The sequence below is a fragment of the Aegilops tauschii genome, chromosome 6 (assembly GCF_002575655.3).
Source record: "Aegilops tauschii subsp. strangulata cultivar AL8/78 chromosome 6, Aet v6.0, whole genome shotgun sequence".
Taxonomy (NCBI): Eukaryota; Viridiplantae; Streptophyta; class Magnoliopsida; order Poales; family Poaceae; genus Aegilops; species Aegilops tauschii.
Window position 1 is genome coordinate 9440774 of NC_053040.3, and position 17215 is coordinate 9457988.

Genomic DNA, 17215 nt, shown 5'->3' on the forward strand with positions numbered 1-17215 from the left:
GCCCGATCCGTATTTTCCTGATCGGCGATTCCAGCCGCAATCCTGAGCCTCTCCTCTGTACGTTGGCCGTGGCGGCAACGCCGGCCTCCACCTCAGGAGATCTTATCTTCGCCCCGTCTTGGTTGTTGTTACAGTACTGGTTTGTTTGCCTCGATTGCTTGTGTTGTGCGATCAGAGAGCTGCGGGGTCCGACTTTATATAGTAGTGCGTCTGCTAGTTCAGTTATGAACACCAACTTGTTGCATGTTCCCCACGGCAAATCATTGATGAGTTCAGACATGGCACTGGTCCGTAACGTATCAAATGGTTTGTTATAATACAATACTAGCTAGGTCGAACGTGTATGCTACCCCGTCCCATCATAACATTTTCAAGCTAAAACAGCTCGAAAAATGTTGTTATATTATGGGAAGGAGGGAGTACATCGTGTCTCACTGAGCATGGAAGACAGACAATGACAGGAAGGGTTACACCGATGATAAAAATATTGTAGAACATGTCCAAGGAACTGAATGAATTGGTAGCAACATTCTATTCTATTTCTACCACCCTTTTTCTTGCAAGTTTGTCTAGTTCATGCAGGTCTCATTTGTGTGTTCATGCAACGCTTCCCTTCTTACTAAAAAATTCAGGTCCAAGCCTGATTCATGTGCTCTTCAAAATGTTAGGAAACTAGATATCCTAATTCAATTTCACACTTTAGGAAACGACATGTACAACTTGGGAAGAACGTATATAATGCTACCCTACCACCAGAGGTGTTCCTTGCTGGTGCGACACATATTTTCGCCATTTGAGCAATTTACCTTGAGACCAGAGTTTCATCCTCAGATTTCATTGGCGTAGTAATATCTTACTTGGAAGTTCAGAATCCTGCAGACCACCATTTCATTTGCCTGAATGTACTACTGCACTGCATATACGCTCTGCTTAGACCCAAGCTGAAGAACAGGGCATGCTTGATTATTTGCATACACCTCAGTATCACAAACCGAGCTTTCGCTTGGATCTACAACTGCAAGGCTAGAACTGCAAGACACACATCCAAATGTTCGATTTCGTCGAGTTTGAAGTCCTCCGGCATCTTGTTACACTGGCGTTACATCCGAATGCGACTAGAATCAAAAATAGGATAATCTCGCAAAAATAAGTCAGGACGTCTCTGCTTCTCCATACATACAGGTAGAATTTTCCGTTGTTGGACAGCCGCAACAGGTTTACTTCCTACAGTACAACTTATTTCTCTAGCATGACAGTATAGAGTGAATAGCCCTAGTAACAAAGGGAAAACGCTCTCGCTCCATTCGCTGAAGATGGTCCTCAATTTCACTTGGTAACATCATGAATGGCGTTAGCTAAGTAGGCGACATTGCCCGTCGTTACACCAGCCATGCTGAAATATGAGGAGATTAGACCAAAGGCGCCAGCGAAATAATGAAAAGCACAAAGAAACTGAATAGTTCTAGTCGTTGTTGGTACCTTATTCTCCCGTTACGTGTCATGTAGATATGGTATTCACTTGTCAAGCGGTCAACTTGTTCCGGTGTCATCCCACTGTAGCAAAACATTCCAATCTGCACGAATATACAGAACAATTCTTACATATAACCAATAACCAAATTGCCAATCTCCAAAAGAAACAAAGTTGAAATGAATGTAGAGATTATTGTCCAGCCAAAGATATCAGCGCCACACAGGAGATTGGTCTGCATTAGTAGTATTACCTCAAGAGTTTAATCATGGAAGTTACTGACTCTTCCCAGTTTTAATTAAGACTAAAAGCTTGAATGCCACACCTTCATTTGTCAGATTGACTCTAACCATACGGACAACTAATATAATAGAAATTCACACTTCTAGTTGATTTGGAAAATTGTTAGGCCCAAAGGCCCCTGATATATGTTTCTAGATGGTTGTTTGGCTCTCTGACATGGCTGTGACTTGCAGGACTGTATTGGCACCATAGACCACACATCATAGAATCATTTTCCCTATCTGAGTTTGCGCAAGTGTGGAAGCCATATTGCCATAATTTCTTTAAGTTACATCAAATGTAGTCCCTGGTGAACAAAATTGCCTATAACTACAAGATTATGGTACCCCAGGGTGGCATCTTAGGATTGCTAGCATTATCGCAACTATTGTACATCAGTAAAATTTGCATGCCACTGGTATCAAATTCAGAAATTCCATAGTGACATTTATCATAGTGCTACTTACCTGATTGGTGACATGCTCCCATGATAAAGGTGAGCCTAACTTTTCAAGATTCTCCCGAAGTGCCTTCCGCATTCCAATGATACGATCAGCCATACCCTGGAGACAACAAGAATTGTTAATAAACTACTTTCTTTACATACTGCATAGACTTCATTTAGGAGCTTTAAATGGTTTAGACAGCTAATCAACAGTTTACCTTGACCTCTCCCAACCATACGTTCTTCAATTCTGGATCACTAAGGATAATTGAAACAACCAGCGCACCATGAACAGGTGGGTTGCTGTACATTGGTCTCGCGATCTGTTGCAATTGGCTCTTAACAGCAACTGCTTGCATCTCATCCTCGCAGAGGATACTGCAATGGCAGCAAATCAAACAATAGCAACGATCATGATATGGCTACCATTTAGACAAAACACAATATACTCCCTCCGTTCCTAAATATAAGACCTTTTAGAGATTCCAGTATGGATTACATACGGAGCAAAATGAGCAAATCTACACTCTAAAATATGTCTATATACATACGAATGTTGTCCGTATTGAAATCTCTAAAAGGGCTTATATTTAGAAACGGAGGGAGTATTTCTTTGACAGTCATAGACTTCGCTGCAGACAATACATAGGGATCATTCCCTGAAGTGAAATTTGTTTGGTCTTTTGTTTGATTTCAAAACACGGTGTCTTGAGAAATCCAACAAGCTATACTTATTTTTATTTTTACCAGAAAGCCACACTTAATTTTACAAGAGCATGCGTGAAGTTGGTCAGGAACATACACAGATACACTATTACTGAAACCAGGAGCTAGGTGATAGCATCATGACATACGTTTCAAGGATAACTATCAGTGATCAATAGGATACCTCAGACATCCCGCTCTCTGGCCATAAAGACCCATGTTCTTTGCATATGACTGAGCACATCCAATTTGGTGTCCATCTTCAAGGAATATACGGATTGCCTTGGCATCTCTCTCTGGATCACCGCTAGCAAATCCTTGGTATGCCATGTCAAAAAATGGGAAATGATTCTTCAACTATAGAAACACAAGAGTGAGATATGTAAACCATAACCGGTAGAAAACAGGAAGCCAATATACAAGTAACACAATTGTCTGTTATCTTCTCTTTCTCCTTACCTTGAACTGATAGGATATTTCTCGCCATTGTTCCTCAGTAGGATCTACTCCAGTAGGATTATGGGCACATGCATGAAGCAAAAAGAACGAACCATTTGGAGCATTCTGCACATGACACAGAAAATCAGAAGAAGAAAACATTAAATCCAAGTAACTATAGGAAAATACACACTGCCAACATGCCAGAATCACTTGGGAAATGGTGAATCTTTCTGTGTCGACTGAAACTATATATGTATGTAAAACGACTCAAGGTGAGAGACAGAATAAGTAACATGACAAGAAGTTCACTTGTTTTATAGCTACTTGGTTTTAAAAATGCATACAAAGTTAGATACAGGAATGAGCAACAATACAAGATGTCAGGAAGAGCAATATATAACTAAAATGATACTCGAGAAATGGATCACCTTGATATCATCCATCAATCCTGCAAAGTCAAGCCCTCTCGATTCCGGATGGTAATATGAGAATGTCCTCTGCGGCACTTGAGCATCCCTCCAAATATTATGATGGCTGGAGAGGTAACCCACATTGATGTTAGCTACTAAGGATCTTTCAATTTTTTCCTTAAAACATTAAAATATAAGGCAAGTGGGAAGACATAAACTATTTCTCATACAAACCACAATGGAATTGACTGAAGATCTTTCAATTTTTTTCCTTAAACAATCTGAGAAGTGAACAAAAGAACAATTGGTGTCACAGCAGAGTATTAACTCACTTGGACCACGTTGGTGTAGGTATGTAGATCTGCGAATCCGGCAAGAAACGCTTCTGGAAATCAGCGAAGAGCCGGCATGCGCCAGTTCCTGAAAGTGCCTGCACCGCTGCAATTCTTTTATCTTTGATGAACTCGGAGTCCTCGCCATACGCCAGCTTTAGCGACTCCTCAATCATGTGGATACTCCCTCCCATCGGAAGGTACTCCCTGTTTTACAAATTTAACCAAGATAGCGATCATAAGTTTGGAAGGCAAAGCTCATGCAAATTGGCAACATCCACTTTCCAGTAGTTAAAAGTGTTTGTGTTTAACATTGATATGGTTCTAGTATCAAGAAAAGACAGCATGCCTAGGATGACCGAACCATGTTTTTCATGATGAAGCTGCCAAAAAGCATCATCTGAAAATATCGATGTAGATCAATCCAAAACTGGTATTCGGCAAATAAGCAGAAAGTAATAAGGAGAAAATAAACCGGTGCCCCTACAAGATAAAGGCGTCGATGCAGTTCCTATTTGGAAGGTTGTAATTTCTTAACCGCAGCAGTTTCTACCCCTGCCAATAGTATCAGTTATCGGAAATTTCATCGAACACTATCCGTGCAACTAGCAGCTAGCAAGAGTGAGCAGATCAAGGGAACCGGGAAGGGGATCTCACGCACATGTTGAGGTTGCCGGCGATCCGGCGCTCCGCCTCGCGCACGCAGTCGAGCACGACGGGCTTGCCGTCGTCGTCCCGGTAGGCGCCCTGCAGTTGACCCCCATTCTTTCAGAAGCAGCCGGCGGCGGCATTCGGATGGAAAGATTCCAAATGAAGAAGCAAGCTATAAGAGGAGTATAAGCACGTACGACGCCGACGTTGACTTTGTCGGGGGAGGGGTCGGCGAGGAAGGCCTCGGTGACGCCGAGGATGGGGTCCTTGGGCGCCGGCTCGACGTGGCCGAAGAGCGACGACGCCATCGCCATCGCCCGCGCCGGGAGCAGGGGCAGCGGCAGGGCCCCTGCCCCGCGCCGCCGGATCGCGGAGGCCGCGCGGCGGTACAGCGCCATGGCGGGCCGGCGAGGAGGAGGCGGCGGCCGGAGGAGGGGAAAGGTGGAAGGAAGGAAATCTGTGGGCTTGTTGCGGCGGGCGGGCGGTGGTTTTGCAGGGGAGAAGAAAAAGGCGTTCCGTTTCCACGGATTCCTTCCCCGTCTCGATCCCTTCGCTGGCTGGTTTCACTCCACTGTTTTCAATTTTACCGCTTTACTACTACTCTTCCTCGTTGACTGGCAGTCATTTTTTTCACGGCTACTATTTTCAGTACTCCCTCCGCTTCATATTACTTGCCGACAAGTAACAAGTAATATGAAGCAGTGAGCAAAGGCAAATCACGACACACCAAATGTCCGCGGACATGTTCAAGCATGTCCACAGACAATGATAGGGACATAGATCATTCAACGGTGTGCATCAAATCCAAACCATGTGTTATGACTATAGTGGGCGAGGCAGACTAGAAGAAAAAAGAGATAGAGGCCAGCAGTTGCACATGGGTTGTGAAGGGACATGATCCAATTAATAGTGGGCTAGACGGACTTTCCTGACTTCCCCCAAACCATCGGCACCATCAAGTTGGGATACTTCAATCCCAACCGAGATGGAGAACCTTGCAAGAGAGTTTTATGAAAATCTTTTTTCATCGGAAGGGGTACGCACATGGAAACAGGTCTTAAAACAAATGCTACAGAAAGTGAGTTTGGAGATGAATGCATCCTTAGTGGAGCCAAATGTTTCCAACCAAGGCTCCTGGACCGGATGGGTTTCTCGTCCTTTTTTTCTGCGCCACTGAGACTTGTGCGGTAAAGAGATCACGATCGTGGTTTTGAGAACTGTCAAGGAGGAAGAGAACATTGAATCCATCAATGGCACCGTCTTGGTTCTAATACCAAAGGGGACAAATCCTTCCTTCCTCTCACAATGTAGACCAATAAGTCAGCACCATCAAGTTGGGATACTTCAATACGGGCAGCTCCTATTTGGCGTATAGGGCGTTGTCTAGCACCCTAGCGCGCACACCCGAGGTTGAATTGCTCGAACAACGGGCCGACCCAGTTTTTCCGGGATTTTCATGACCAGTCTCGACCTTTTTTTCTATTTTATGTCCCGGTTATCTTTTCTTTGTTTGTTTTCTTTTCTGTTTTTTCTTCTTTAAATTTTAGTTTTTTTTGAATTTTATTTTAAAATTCTTGAACATTATTTTTCATCGGATTCAAAAATATAAAAAAATTGTTCATTGACTTCAAATTTTGTTCATCGAATTAAAAAATTGTTCATCAAAATAATTTTTTTATAAAATTAGAAATCTGCTCATCTTTTTTCAAAAAATGTACATCAAATTTGAAAAAAAATATTGATTTTTCAAAAACAAATTTATTAAATAAAAATTTTGTTCATCGATTTTTGAATTAGCGAGCATTTTTCTGAAATTTATGAACATGCTTTTGAATACACGAAAATTTTATTTTTCAAAATCATGAACATTTTTTAAACCACGAACATGTTATGATTTCTGGAACATTTTACCAACGTTCGTATTTTTTCCTTCAATTTTGAATTTTTTTGATATTCTGAATTGTTTTAAAGAAGAAAAAATAGAACAAGTGAACAAAATGAAAAATACGGAATAAAATAACGGGAGCGCCCTATCCTGCTTATGGGTCGGCCCATGAGGGGCGCGCAGGAGGGGTGGTTGCGCGTTGGCATGTTTGCCAGCGCTCCACACGCAGAATAGGAGCTCCCTTCAATACGAGCCGAGATGGAGAACCTTGCAAGAGAGTTTTATAAAAATATATATTTTCCATCGGAAGGGGTACACGGCATGGGAACAAGTCTTAAAACAATTGCTACAGGAAGTGAGTTTGGAGATGAATGGTTCCAAATGTTTTCGGCCAAGGCTCCTGGACCTTATGGATTTCTCGCCCTTTTTTTCAGCATCACTGGGACTTGTGCGATAAAGAGGTCACAATGGTAGTTTTCAGAATTGTCAAGGGGGAAGAGAATGTTGAATCCATCAACGACACTGTCTTGGTTCTAATACCAAAGGGAGCAAATCCTTCCTCCCTCTCACAATTTAGACCGACAAGTCTGTGCAATGTCCTCTATAAGATTGCTTCAAAAGTTGTGGCTAACCGTCTCAAAGTTATTTCACAAAGAACATTCAACTTCTATTCCTGGTAGACTCATCACAAACTATTATATCAGCATATGAGTGTCTACATTTTATGAAGAGGAATATATCCAAGACCAACAGTTATGATGCTCTTAGATCAGATATGGTGAAAGCTTATGGCAGGGTCGAGCGGCAATATCTCGAGGCTATAATGTTGAAGCTTGGGTTTAACCATCAATGGGTTAATGTGGTTATGGTGATGGTCAAGTGAAGTTAGTTTTATTCAATGGTAAGAAGCTTGAGGAGTTCAGACCATCCAGGGGTATTCTACAGGGAGATCTCATTTCACCCTACATTTTTCTGGTCAACGGTGGAGGGCCTTTCATGCCTGTTGAGATCTAATCAGTCATCTCACTTGAGCGGGATTAAGGTGGCTTCAATGGCTCCACCAAGGAACCACCTTGTTTAGAGAGAGAGAGAGAGAGAGAGAGAGAGAGAGAGAAAGGTCACGGGCCAAAAGCCTGGGTAGGCCGGTTCATGTGCACCAGGGCCGAACAATTTTTCGGTCCAGTAAAATAGTTTTATTTATTTATTCAATTTACAGCAAGGGTTTTGGGGGCCAAAACTTATCCAAATAAAATCATAAAAGATCCAAACAATTCACAACATTAGCTAGACTCATATAGAGTTTTGTGAACATTTATTTCTGGCTAAAAGCAATAATATAAATATATGTTTTATGCAATAAAACCAATTTGGCAGTAATAATAATTCCCAAAATTATTTTTAGGGCTTATTAAATGTTCAAAATGTTTCTAAGAACTCCAAACACTTATTCAAAATATTTCCCAATTATTTAATGTTAAATAAGTCATATTATCTTCTCCCTTTTGATTTCTTTTCAAATGAGAAATTGTTTGAATATTTCAAATTCCAAATAAACTATCAAGTGCATTAATAAAATTTTCAAATGGGGCATGTTGGGAAAGTCATTTCATCCCCTCTCTTTTGAGGATTCCAATAAACTCTTAGAAGTTTCAAATTCAAATAAGATCAAAGCGAAACAATCATTATTATTTAATTAGGTAACATTACAGTATTTTAAAATTTTGTGATATTACAACAATTGTCCAGGAGATCCAGGAGAGGAAGATCTCTTTTACTAGCTGTCATTTTATGTATGAAAGTAGCAATTTTAGTTTTGAAGCTCATAGATTAGAAAAATCGTTGGGTATTGGTCGTTATGTCTGGTTGGGCCTAACAACTGACCCTGTGAGGGTACCTATAAACATGCATATTGTTGATCAATAAAGCGTGTGTTTTGCCTAAACTATCCAAGGTGGGTTCTGCCCCCGGAATGATTAGCTAAAGGAAATGTCGACAGAGCGATCTTTGTGACAAACAAAAGTGGTGTAGGAGCTGCTATTATCAGGTCTGGAACTTGTGAGTTCATGGGGCTTCAATTCCGGTATGCAGAGGTGTCACAGGGCCAACATGGATGGAAGCGATGGCATGCCGAGAGGCACTATGCCTAGCATGATATCAACCTGCAGAAGGGAGTAACCGCAATAGACCGTGCGAAAGTAGTGCAATTCACGAAGGAAACAAAGGATTGCATGCTATGATTATCAAAGTGAATAGTAGTATGAAACCTTTTAGCAGGATTTTTTTTTGGATTTTCGATCCTTGGGCTACGTAAAACCTTCCATTACGTATGAATAAATGAGGTCCGGAGCTTTCCCTAAAAAAATCTCCCTCAGATTTGGTTCCGGTTTGTGAGATTTTGAACATCCGGACTGGTCAATGGACATTCCATGACTCATGTTGGATGGCCAAAAGTGTCCGTGTCTGCATTTAGGGCGATTTCATGATCCGGTCGGAGCTCGTCGGTGGAAGGGAGCGGCGCACTGCCGCCCGGCAGGATGATCTTCTTCCCAGTGGCTGTCGGCGACCGCGGTTCCTCCCATCCGCCGGCAGCGCGTCTCGCGTGCGTAGCGGTGGCAGTGCGGGGGTGGGTGGGCCGAGCCGAGCCCTAGAGCAAGAAAGGAAAGGATGGGCCCAGCAACCAGCTGGCCAACCAAAGTGGGCTTCCACTCCGGCCGGCCCACGAAGCTAGCGTGGCCCATTCGACCGGTCCGTTGCGTCCGTCCTACAAAACTCCGCATCCCCCCCGCTGCGCAACGGACCGTAACGTAGCGTAGCTTCCCTCCTCCCCTCCTCTTCCTCCGCTCCGGGGGCCCTCGCCGTCGCCGTCTCCGTCGCCGTCGCCGGCCGGAGTGAAGCGCCGCCCGCGCTCCACGGGTAAGCCCCGCTCCACCCCCCACCGAATGCATGCGAAACCCCTCCCCCGCTCGCTCGCTCGCGCCCCCCTACCCCAGAGGGCGCGCGCGCGCGACTGCTCGGCTCGAGAGGCCCTGCCGCACCCTAGTCGGCGGGGCCTCGCGCGGACGCCGCGGAGGCGGAACCCCTGTGCTGCGCTCCTCTCTCTCTCGCGCCCTTCCCCGACCAGAGCGCGCGCGGCTGCTCTGCTCCGCCCTGCTCGAGAGGCCCTAGCCTGGCCGTCGTCGTCGGCGCCGCGCGCGTCGCGTCGCGGCGGCGGAGCTCTCGCGCTTCTCTCTCTCGCTCTTCTCCTACCTACCAGAGCGCCTCGTCGGTAATTTCCTGCTGCCGTTGCTGACCGACTCCGTTTCCCCGTCTCTCGCTGATGAACCTGCAGGGCACGCGATGGCCGCCGAAGGGGACGAAGAGGGGGCCGCGGCGCCCAAGGTGGTCGGGCTGGCGCTCAGCGGCTCCAAATCCAGCGCGCACGTCCTCCGGTGGGCGCTCGGCAACTTCGCCCACGACGACGCCCCTCCCGCCGCCTTCAAGCTCATCCACGTCCTCACCCCGGTCCTGGCCGTGCCCACGCCAAGTACGCACCCTGCGGCTCTTCACGCCCCGCCGCTCCTTCCTCCTCGTCGCTTCCTCCCACGCGTTCGAGTTTGCTTTCGCCATATGCATGCTCACCATCTGTTTGTGTTTGTGCCTGTGCGTGGCTTGCCTTCAGTGGGGCACCTCCTCCCGATTGACGAAGTCAGCACCAGCGTCGCCGAAGGCGAGCTCGAGAAGATGTGGATCGAGAAGCAGGAAATGCTGCAGCGCTGCAAAGACGCATGTGACGAAAACAAGGTTGGTTTGGGTTGGCAAGTGCTCCTGCCTTTGCATTTCATGTTCTAGACTGAATCTGAATGAATGAATGAATCAATGGATCGACCCCCTTCTATGTTGGTTGGATTTATCTGTTTGTTTGATTGGCTCAGGTTGACTTGCCTTAACAAGTAGTAGTACTCCGTTTCCATTTAGTCTACACTGAATGAATGCATCAACCCCTTGTCTGTTGGTTGAATTTATTTGTTTACTTACTACTATAGCCCAGGTTGACCTGCCTTAACAGGCATATCTCCATTTCCTATTCTAGACTGGCTGAATGAATGCATCAACCCCTTGTCTGATGGTTGAATTAATTTCTTTACTTACTTGGCTCAGGTTGAAGCTCAAGTACTGCTTGTTGAGGGCAAAGATGTCGCGGATACCATTTCCAGTCTTGTTTCTCAGTACCAGATACATAGCCTCGTTGTCGGTAACCCTCCCAGCAAGAGCCCATTCACTAGGTAGCTCCTCATACTCATACTCATACCTGTACTGTACTAATTCGTGATGAATAAGAAATAATGTGCGTGCTCCTGTTGATCATTGGATCTTATAGGAGGTCCAGTGCAAGTAGGACGGCCTGCAAAATTTGCAAGAGTCTCCCCAGCTTTTGCACAGCATATGTTGTTTCAAAGGATGGATTGTCTTCAGTTCATGTTCCTGAATCAGAAAGTGGCTCGCCCTCTGGCTCTCCAGTACCAACAGGCAACTCTGGGAGCTCCAGCACCAAAGAAGTTACAGATGGAACGTCCTCAAGATCAGGTAAGGCCCCATAGGCGTCAACCTATCACCAAATATTTCTCACGTATGTTCCCTTTCTGTGCATCTTCGCGTGCAATATATTCCTTCCCATTTCTCATTGCTGCTGGAACTGTGAAACTGCAGCAAGCTTGCATGAAGACATTAGCCTATTATTGTTTCTAGTACTTGGCTTAAAAGTATAATCTCAAATGCAAAGATAGACAAGTTGGGGTTTTGCTTGTTTCCCCTTCTCATCATCTGAATGTTACCTGTTCCCCTGTCTCATCAGATTTGGATGGCAGTTCAGCGCCGGGCCTGCCTAGTTTTACTCTGAACGATTATCTCACTGGAAATGCACCAGTATATGCCAACAAGGACAGAAGAATTGCCTCACGCACTGGTGCTGAAAGCTCTATATTAAGTCAATTGCGGGGTTCGGACAAGGTGCCAACAAGTTCACTGCAGGAATTAATGCTTTCAGACAACAAGGTTGGTGGTGCAATTTCTTGGTTATTGACAGACTTCTAATTATATGAACGTCTTCATTGAAACTATATTTACGCGTCAAACACATACCTTTTGCTTTGATTTTTTTTCCTAGATAATAGTTCATATATAACAAATTCCCCAGTTTCTTGTTTGCTAACTTTGCTACAGTAATTTGCTTTCCCTCCAATCTGATTGATAAGGAGTTACTATGGAGTTGGCACGTGCCTTATGGATCTTGAATTATTATAGATGCATTCCTTAATTAGGGCAATTGACTGTTGCTCTTGAAAAAAGAGGTGAATGGAATATGGTATGTTTTGAGGATTGCACTCTAACTCTGCTCTGATCTGATAACCTGTCCCATTGCAGGATGATGTCAGTACAGGGCTTGAAAAGCTGAACCTTGAACCGAGTCATAATAGGCTGCTGGCAACGGCATCCAAGGACGCTGATAGGGAGTCAAGGCTGGAGAAGCCCCTTGTACTTCCAAGCGACTCGTACTCAATGTTCACCTGGGAAGAGATTGATAATGCTACAGCATCGTTCTCACTCAAGATCGGAACTGGGTCTAATGGAACGGTATACAAGGGCCATCTCAATCACTTGGATGTAGCGATAAAGGTCCTTCATTCTGATGACAAATCCAGTACCAAGCATTTCAACCAAGAGGTAGTATTATTTATTTGCTGAATTCATCCTGTGCTTCTTCTTCTAGTGAACTGTTTTTTTGTTGGGCAGCACTGTGTGTGTTTTTTAATGGCCTTTTCATCATGACATAGTGAAGCAGCTAGCGTCTCATCTTGAGGAATTTTTATGTCAAAAAGTTATGAAGTGACAATTTTCAAAAAAAGTTGATGCAAGTGCACTCTGTTTCTGCAGCTTGAGGTTCTGAGCAAGATACGCCACCCACACTTGCTGATGCTCCTGGGAGCCTGTCCAGACAGGGGCTGCTTGGTGTACGAGTACATGGAGAACGGCAGCCTTGCGGATCGTCTGCAGCGCAGAAAGGGCACACCACCGATCCCATGGTTTGATCGCTTCCGCATTGCCTGGGAAATTGGGTCAGCCCTGGTGTTCCTGCACAGCACAAAGCCCAGCCCAATCATCCACCGTGACCTGAAGCCTGAGAATGTCCTCCTCGACCGCAACCTAGTGAGCAAGATTGGCGACGTGGGCCTGTCGACCCTGATGCCACCCAAGGAGACTCTGTCGAACCGCACGGTGTACAAGAAGACGGGCCTGGCGGGCACACTGTTCTACCTGGACCCGGAATACCAGAGGACCGGGCAGGTGTCGGTGAAGTCAGACACGTACGCGCTTGGCATGGTGATCCTTGAGCTGCTGACGGCAAGGTGCCCGATCGGACTGCCTGAGGTGGTGGAGCGAGCAGTGGAAGACGGCCAGATTAGCGATGTCTTGGATGAGAGCGCGGGGGACTGGCCCGTGAGGGAAGCGCATGACCTTGCTCAGCTAGGCCTAAATTGTTTGGAGATGCGGAGCAAGGACCGGCCTGACCTCAACAGCGTGGTGCTGGAGGAGCTGGGACGGCTGAAGCGCATCGCGGCCAGCGTGTCGGGGGTGGCGCTGCCAGGGTCACCCAGTCACTTCAAGTGCCCAATACTCAAGGTACAGTAGAGTAACGTCGTCCCAGTGTGCGTGTGCGTCAGAGACAGACATTGGCATGCGTGTGGATGTGTGGATTGATGGTTTATTGTGTGTGTTTGTGTTTGGTTGCAGACGGTGATGTATGACCCATGCATCGCGTCGGACGGGTACACGTACGAGCGCAGCGCGATGGAGATGTGGCTGTGCGACAAGGACGTGTCGCCGGTGACCAAGGCGCGGCTGCGTGACAAGACGCTGTTGCCTAACCTGTCTCTCAAGAGCGCCATCATGAGGTGGGTGGCCGAGGGGGGGAGGCCTGTGAAGGAGTAAGGCGCTCCAATGGTAAATACATACTAGGAAGCTAGTCTAACAGAAGAGAGTGCTGCACATATCATGGGGGCTTGGTTGGGTTAGGAGAGAAGGCTGATGGTATTGGTATTGGTATTGGTATTGGTACAGAGAGTAGCCTGCACATATCATGGGGACTTGGTGTCTGCATAACGTGAAGGAGCAATTTTGCAACGATACTATCATACTAGAGTAGGTAAGTCGTGGAGATGTCCAGGAGAGGAGAGGAAACCCTGAGTTGAGTTGGTCTTAAAAATAGAGAATACGGAAAATTTTGGTTGGATTGGATTGGATGGATGCCGAGGTTATGGCACTGAAACTTGTTGGCTTTGTCCTTGTTGTTGTTGGCCTTGTGCTGTGATGAAGCCAGATTGAGATGAGACGAATGGAATGTGGCTGGATATCGTTTTGGGCACGGGACTAAAATACATGGTTGCTAATTTTCAGCTGACTGAAAACAACTGGCTTTCGGTCAGATTTCTTGTCCGTCCGATCATTGCGTGATGATTCGCGCTCGCTTGGGTTGTTCGTTTCTGTTTCACGGGTTCGCGCCTGACCGGTTTTATCTGCCCGTTATTACCCATGGTTGTCGTGTCCCTTGCCTTTTCTTTTCTGAATCTTTTTCATTCCCCTAGATGTGTCACTGCCCGTTATAACATTACAGTTACATGCGTTGGGATCAACTCCCTTGCCTTTTCTTTTCTGAATCTTTTTCATTACCCTAGATGTGTCGCTGCCCGTTATAACATTACACCTTGCCTTTTCTTTTCTGAATCTTTTTCATTCCCCTAGATGTGTCGCTGCCCGTTATAACATTACACCTTGCCTTTTCTTTTCTGAATCTTTTTCATTCCCCTAGATGTGTCGCTGCCCGTTATAACATTACACCTTGCCTTTTCTTTTCTGAATCTTTTTCATTCCCCTAGATGTGTCGCTGCCCGTTATAACATTACAGTTACATGCGTTGAGATCAACTCCCTTGCCTTTTCTTTTCTGAATCTTTTTCATTACCCTAGATGTGTCGCTGCCCGTTATAACATTACACCTTGCCTTTTCTTTTCTGAATCTTTTTCATTCCCCTAGATGTGTCGCTGCCCGTTATAACATTACACCTTGCCTTTTCTTTTCTGAATCTTTTTCATTCCCCTAGATGTGTCGCTGCCCGTTATAACATTACACCTTGCCTTTTCTTTTCTGAATCTTTTTCATTCCCCTAGATGTGTCGCTGCCCGTTATAACATTACAGTTACATGCGTTGAGATCAACTCCCTTGCCTTTTCTTTTCTGAATCTTTTTCATTACCCTAGATGTGTCGCTGCCCGTTATAACATTACACCTTGCCTTTTCTTTTCTGAATCTTTTTCATTCCCCTAGATGTGTCGCTGCCCGTTATAACATTACACCTTGCCTTTTCTTTTCTGAATCTTTTTCATTCCCCTAGATGTGTCGCTGCCCGTTATAACATTACAGTTACATGCGTTGAGATCAACTCCCTTGCCTTTTCTTTTCTGAATCTTTTTCATTACCCTAGATGTGTCGCTGCCCGTTATAACATTACACCTTGCCTTTTCTTTTCTGAATCTTTTTCATTCCCCTAGATGTGTCGCTGCCCGTTATAACATTACAGTTACATGCGTTGAGATCAACTCCCTTGCCTTTTCTTCTCTGAATCTTTTTCATTCCCCTAGATGTGTCGCTGCCCGTTATAAGGCAAAGGAGTGGCCCATGCTATACTGGCCAAGAGATGTGATTTGAAGATCAGCTAGCTGTATGTTCCTTCTGTGGTGCTTGTTGAAATTATAGAAACAAGATGAATGAAATGCAGGCGAGGGGAACAGGTTGATCAATGGAGCAACTTACCACATCTTGCTCAGGGGCTGCAGTTTCCGCTGTAGATCCATCGTCTCCACGCTGGAGTACTGCTTGCCCCTCTTCGGCTCCTACGACAACCTCCTTCCAGCCGTCAAGAGTGGCTCCATTCTCTCCTCCGACCTCGAGAGGGTGGTCAAGCCCAATGCCGCCTTCCTGCGCGAGTGCGGGCTAGGTGCTTGTGATATTGCCAGGCTCTGCATACCTAGGCCATCGCTGCTCAGCATCAGCATGGACCGCATCCGGACAGCAGTGGCGTGCGTCGAAGGTCTTGGTGTACCCCGTGGATCTCGGATGTTCAAGCATGCGCTACAAGCTGTTGCATTCCTCAGCAAGGACAAAATCACCGCCAATGTAGAGCACTTGAAGAAAATGTTCAGGTGGTCGGATGCCGAGGTGGGCATTGCTGTTTCTAAGGCTCCAAAGCTCCTGTCAAGGACCAAGGAATTTCTGCACTTTAGGTCCGAGTTCCTCATCTCCGAGGTGGGCTTGGAACCGGCATACATTGTTTATCGTCCAGCAATGCTCATGTACAGCTTGGAGGGCAGGCTCAGACCCCGATACTACGTTGTAAAGTTTCTCAAGGAAAATGGATTGCTAAGTCGCAATCGGGATTACTATTCCGCAGTCAAGATAACCGAGAAGGAATTTGTGGAGAAGTTCATATGCCCTCACAAGGAAGCTGCACCACACCTTGCTAAAGATTATGCGGCAGCCTGCAAAGATGAAGTGCCGACTAGATTCAGATTTACATGAACCAAGACCAGTCTGAAAATTCCTAACTGCATATGACAGGACAAAATTTTCATTCGTTCCTGATTCAGTGTTGTTGGCCTAACTGAATGGTGGTTGGCTGCTATCTATAATTTGTAGTATGTCTGTTACATGCTCATTTGGTGGTGCTATTGAGGATGAAACTGATATTTTTATCAGGGGAGATGAAACTGATATTTTGGTTTCTGAGTCTTGGTGTGTTCATTATGCCATTTAGTAGAGAAGAAAACACTGCACTGCTATGAACTTGTACTTTGTCATTTCATATTGACATGCATATTGGAACTAAGAGAGTGATATCATGGCATCTTACAAGCTCTGAAGTAGGAGTATCTGTGAGTAGTATTTATGCACACTCTTATCTTTACATTCTGAAATGGCCATTGCAGTTTTCAATGCAATCCTCAATCTGTCTTTCCATGAAAGAATGTTCTCATTCTGGCCATGAAGATGATATTTAGTCTCAAACTACCCTTTGGATGAAAATTTTGGACTTCTTTTTCTCTGGGAAACAATTTTGGATTTGTTGATGGCCAGTTGGCCGCTGTGTGTTGATCACTGCAGAGGATGCAGTTTTGATCTAGTTTGTTGGTTTCTTTGCTCTTGTTCTTCTATGCTGAAAATCTTTGTCCTTCCTGTAGTAGCTTTGTTTATAAGATACTAACTGTTCTGAAAGCGTGTCATTGTTTACTAGTAATTTTATCAGTTTATTTTTTTGTTTACTTGTCTCATGTATTTTCTGATGGCCCACTAAATGGCTGAGTAGTAGGGGCCAGTAGCATTTGTGTTCACAGCCTACTTGTATAACACTATGTAACAGATGTTTCGAATGCTCTGGTATTCGACTATTCGTACAGGAGAACAAATTGATTATTGTATGCTATGGTGCTGAAAAGCATAGGGCATTTCATACAATAAGGGAGCTTATGTTATGGTAACTTTGAAAAGGGTTATGACATTACCATG

At 45.1% G+C, this 17215-nt stretch overlaps 3 protein-coding genes across 3 annotated transcripts; 2 read left to right on the forward strand and 1 right to left on the reverse strand.

Annotated features, from left to right (window-relative positions):
- Nucleotides 1–1024: 1024 nt before the first annotated feature.
- LOC109756119 (aspartate aminotransferase, mitochondrial) lies at nucleotides 1025–5297 on the reverse strand. Its single transcript, XM_020314976.4, has 10 exons — nucleotides 4935–5297; nucleotides 4748–4833; nucleotides 4087–4293; nucleotides 3773–3878; nucleotides 3363–3467; nucleotides 3088–3260; nucleotides 2417–2576; nucleotides 2221–2316; nucleotides 1480–1574; nucleotides 1025–1393 (listed from the first exon to the last, which is right to left on the reverse strand). Exons 1-10 carry the CDS (start codon nucleotides 5133–5135, stop codon nucleotides 1327–1329), a joined length of 1296 nt encoding a protein of 431 aa, XP_020170565.1. The 5' UTR covers nucleotides 5136–5297; the 3' UTR covers nucleotides 1025–1326.
- Nucleotides 5298–9435: 4138 nt separating this feature from the next.
- On the forward strand, nucleotides 9436–14015 carry LOC109756118 (U-box domain-containing protein 35). The gene is made up of 9 exons (XM_020314975.4): nucleotides 9436–9535; nucleotides 9951–10145; nucleotides 10281–10402; nucleotides 10760–10884; nucleotides 10980–11185; nucleotides 11454–11653; nucleotides 12023–12322; nucleotides 12533–13279; nucleotides 13391–14015. Exons 2-9 carry the CDS (start codon nucleotides 9959–9961, stop codon nucleotides 13586–13588), a joined length of 2085 nt encoding a protein of 694 aa, XP_020170564.1. The 5' UTR covers nucleotides 9436–9535; nucleotides 9951–9958; the 3' UTR covers nucleotides 13589–14015.
- LOC109756117 (transcription termination factor MTERF8, chloroplastic-like) lies at nucleotides 13899–16231 on the forward strand. The gene is made up of 2 exons (XM_073501583.1): nucleotides 13899–13963; nucleotides 15502–16231. The coding sequence occupies exons 1-2, from the start codon at nucleotides 13899–13901 to the stop codon at nucleotides 16229–16231; spliced, it is 795 nt and encodes a 264-aa protein (XP_073357684.1).
- Nucleotides 16232–17215: the final 984 nt, after the last annotated feature.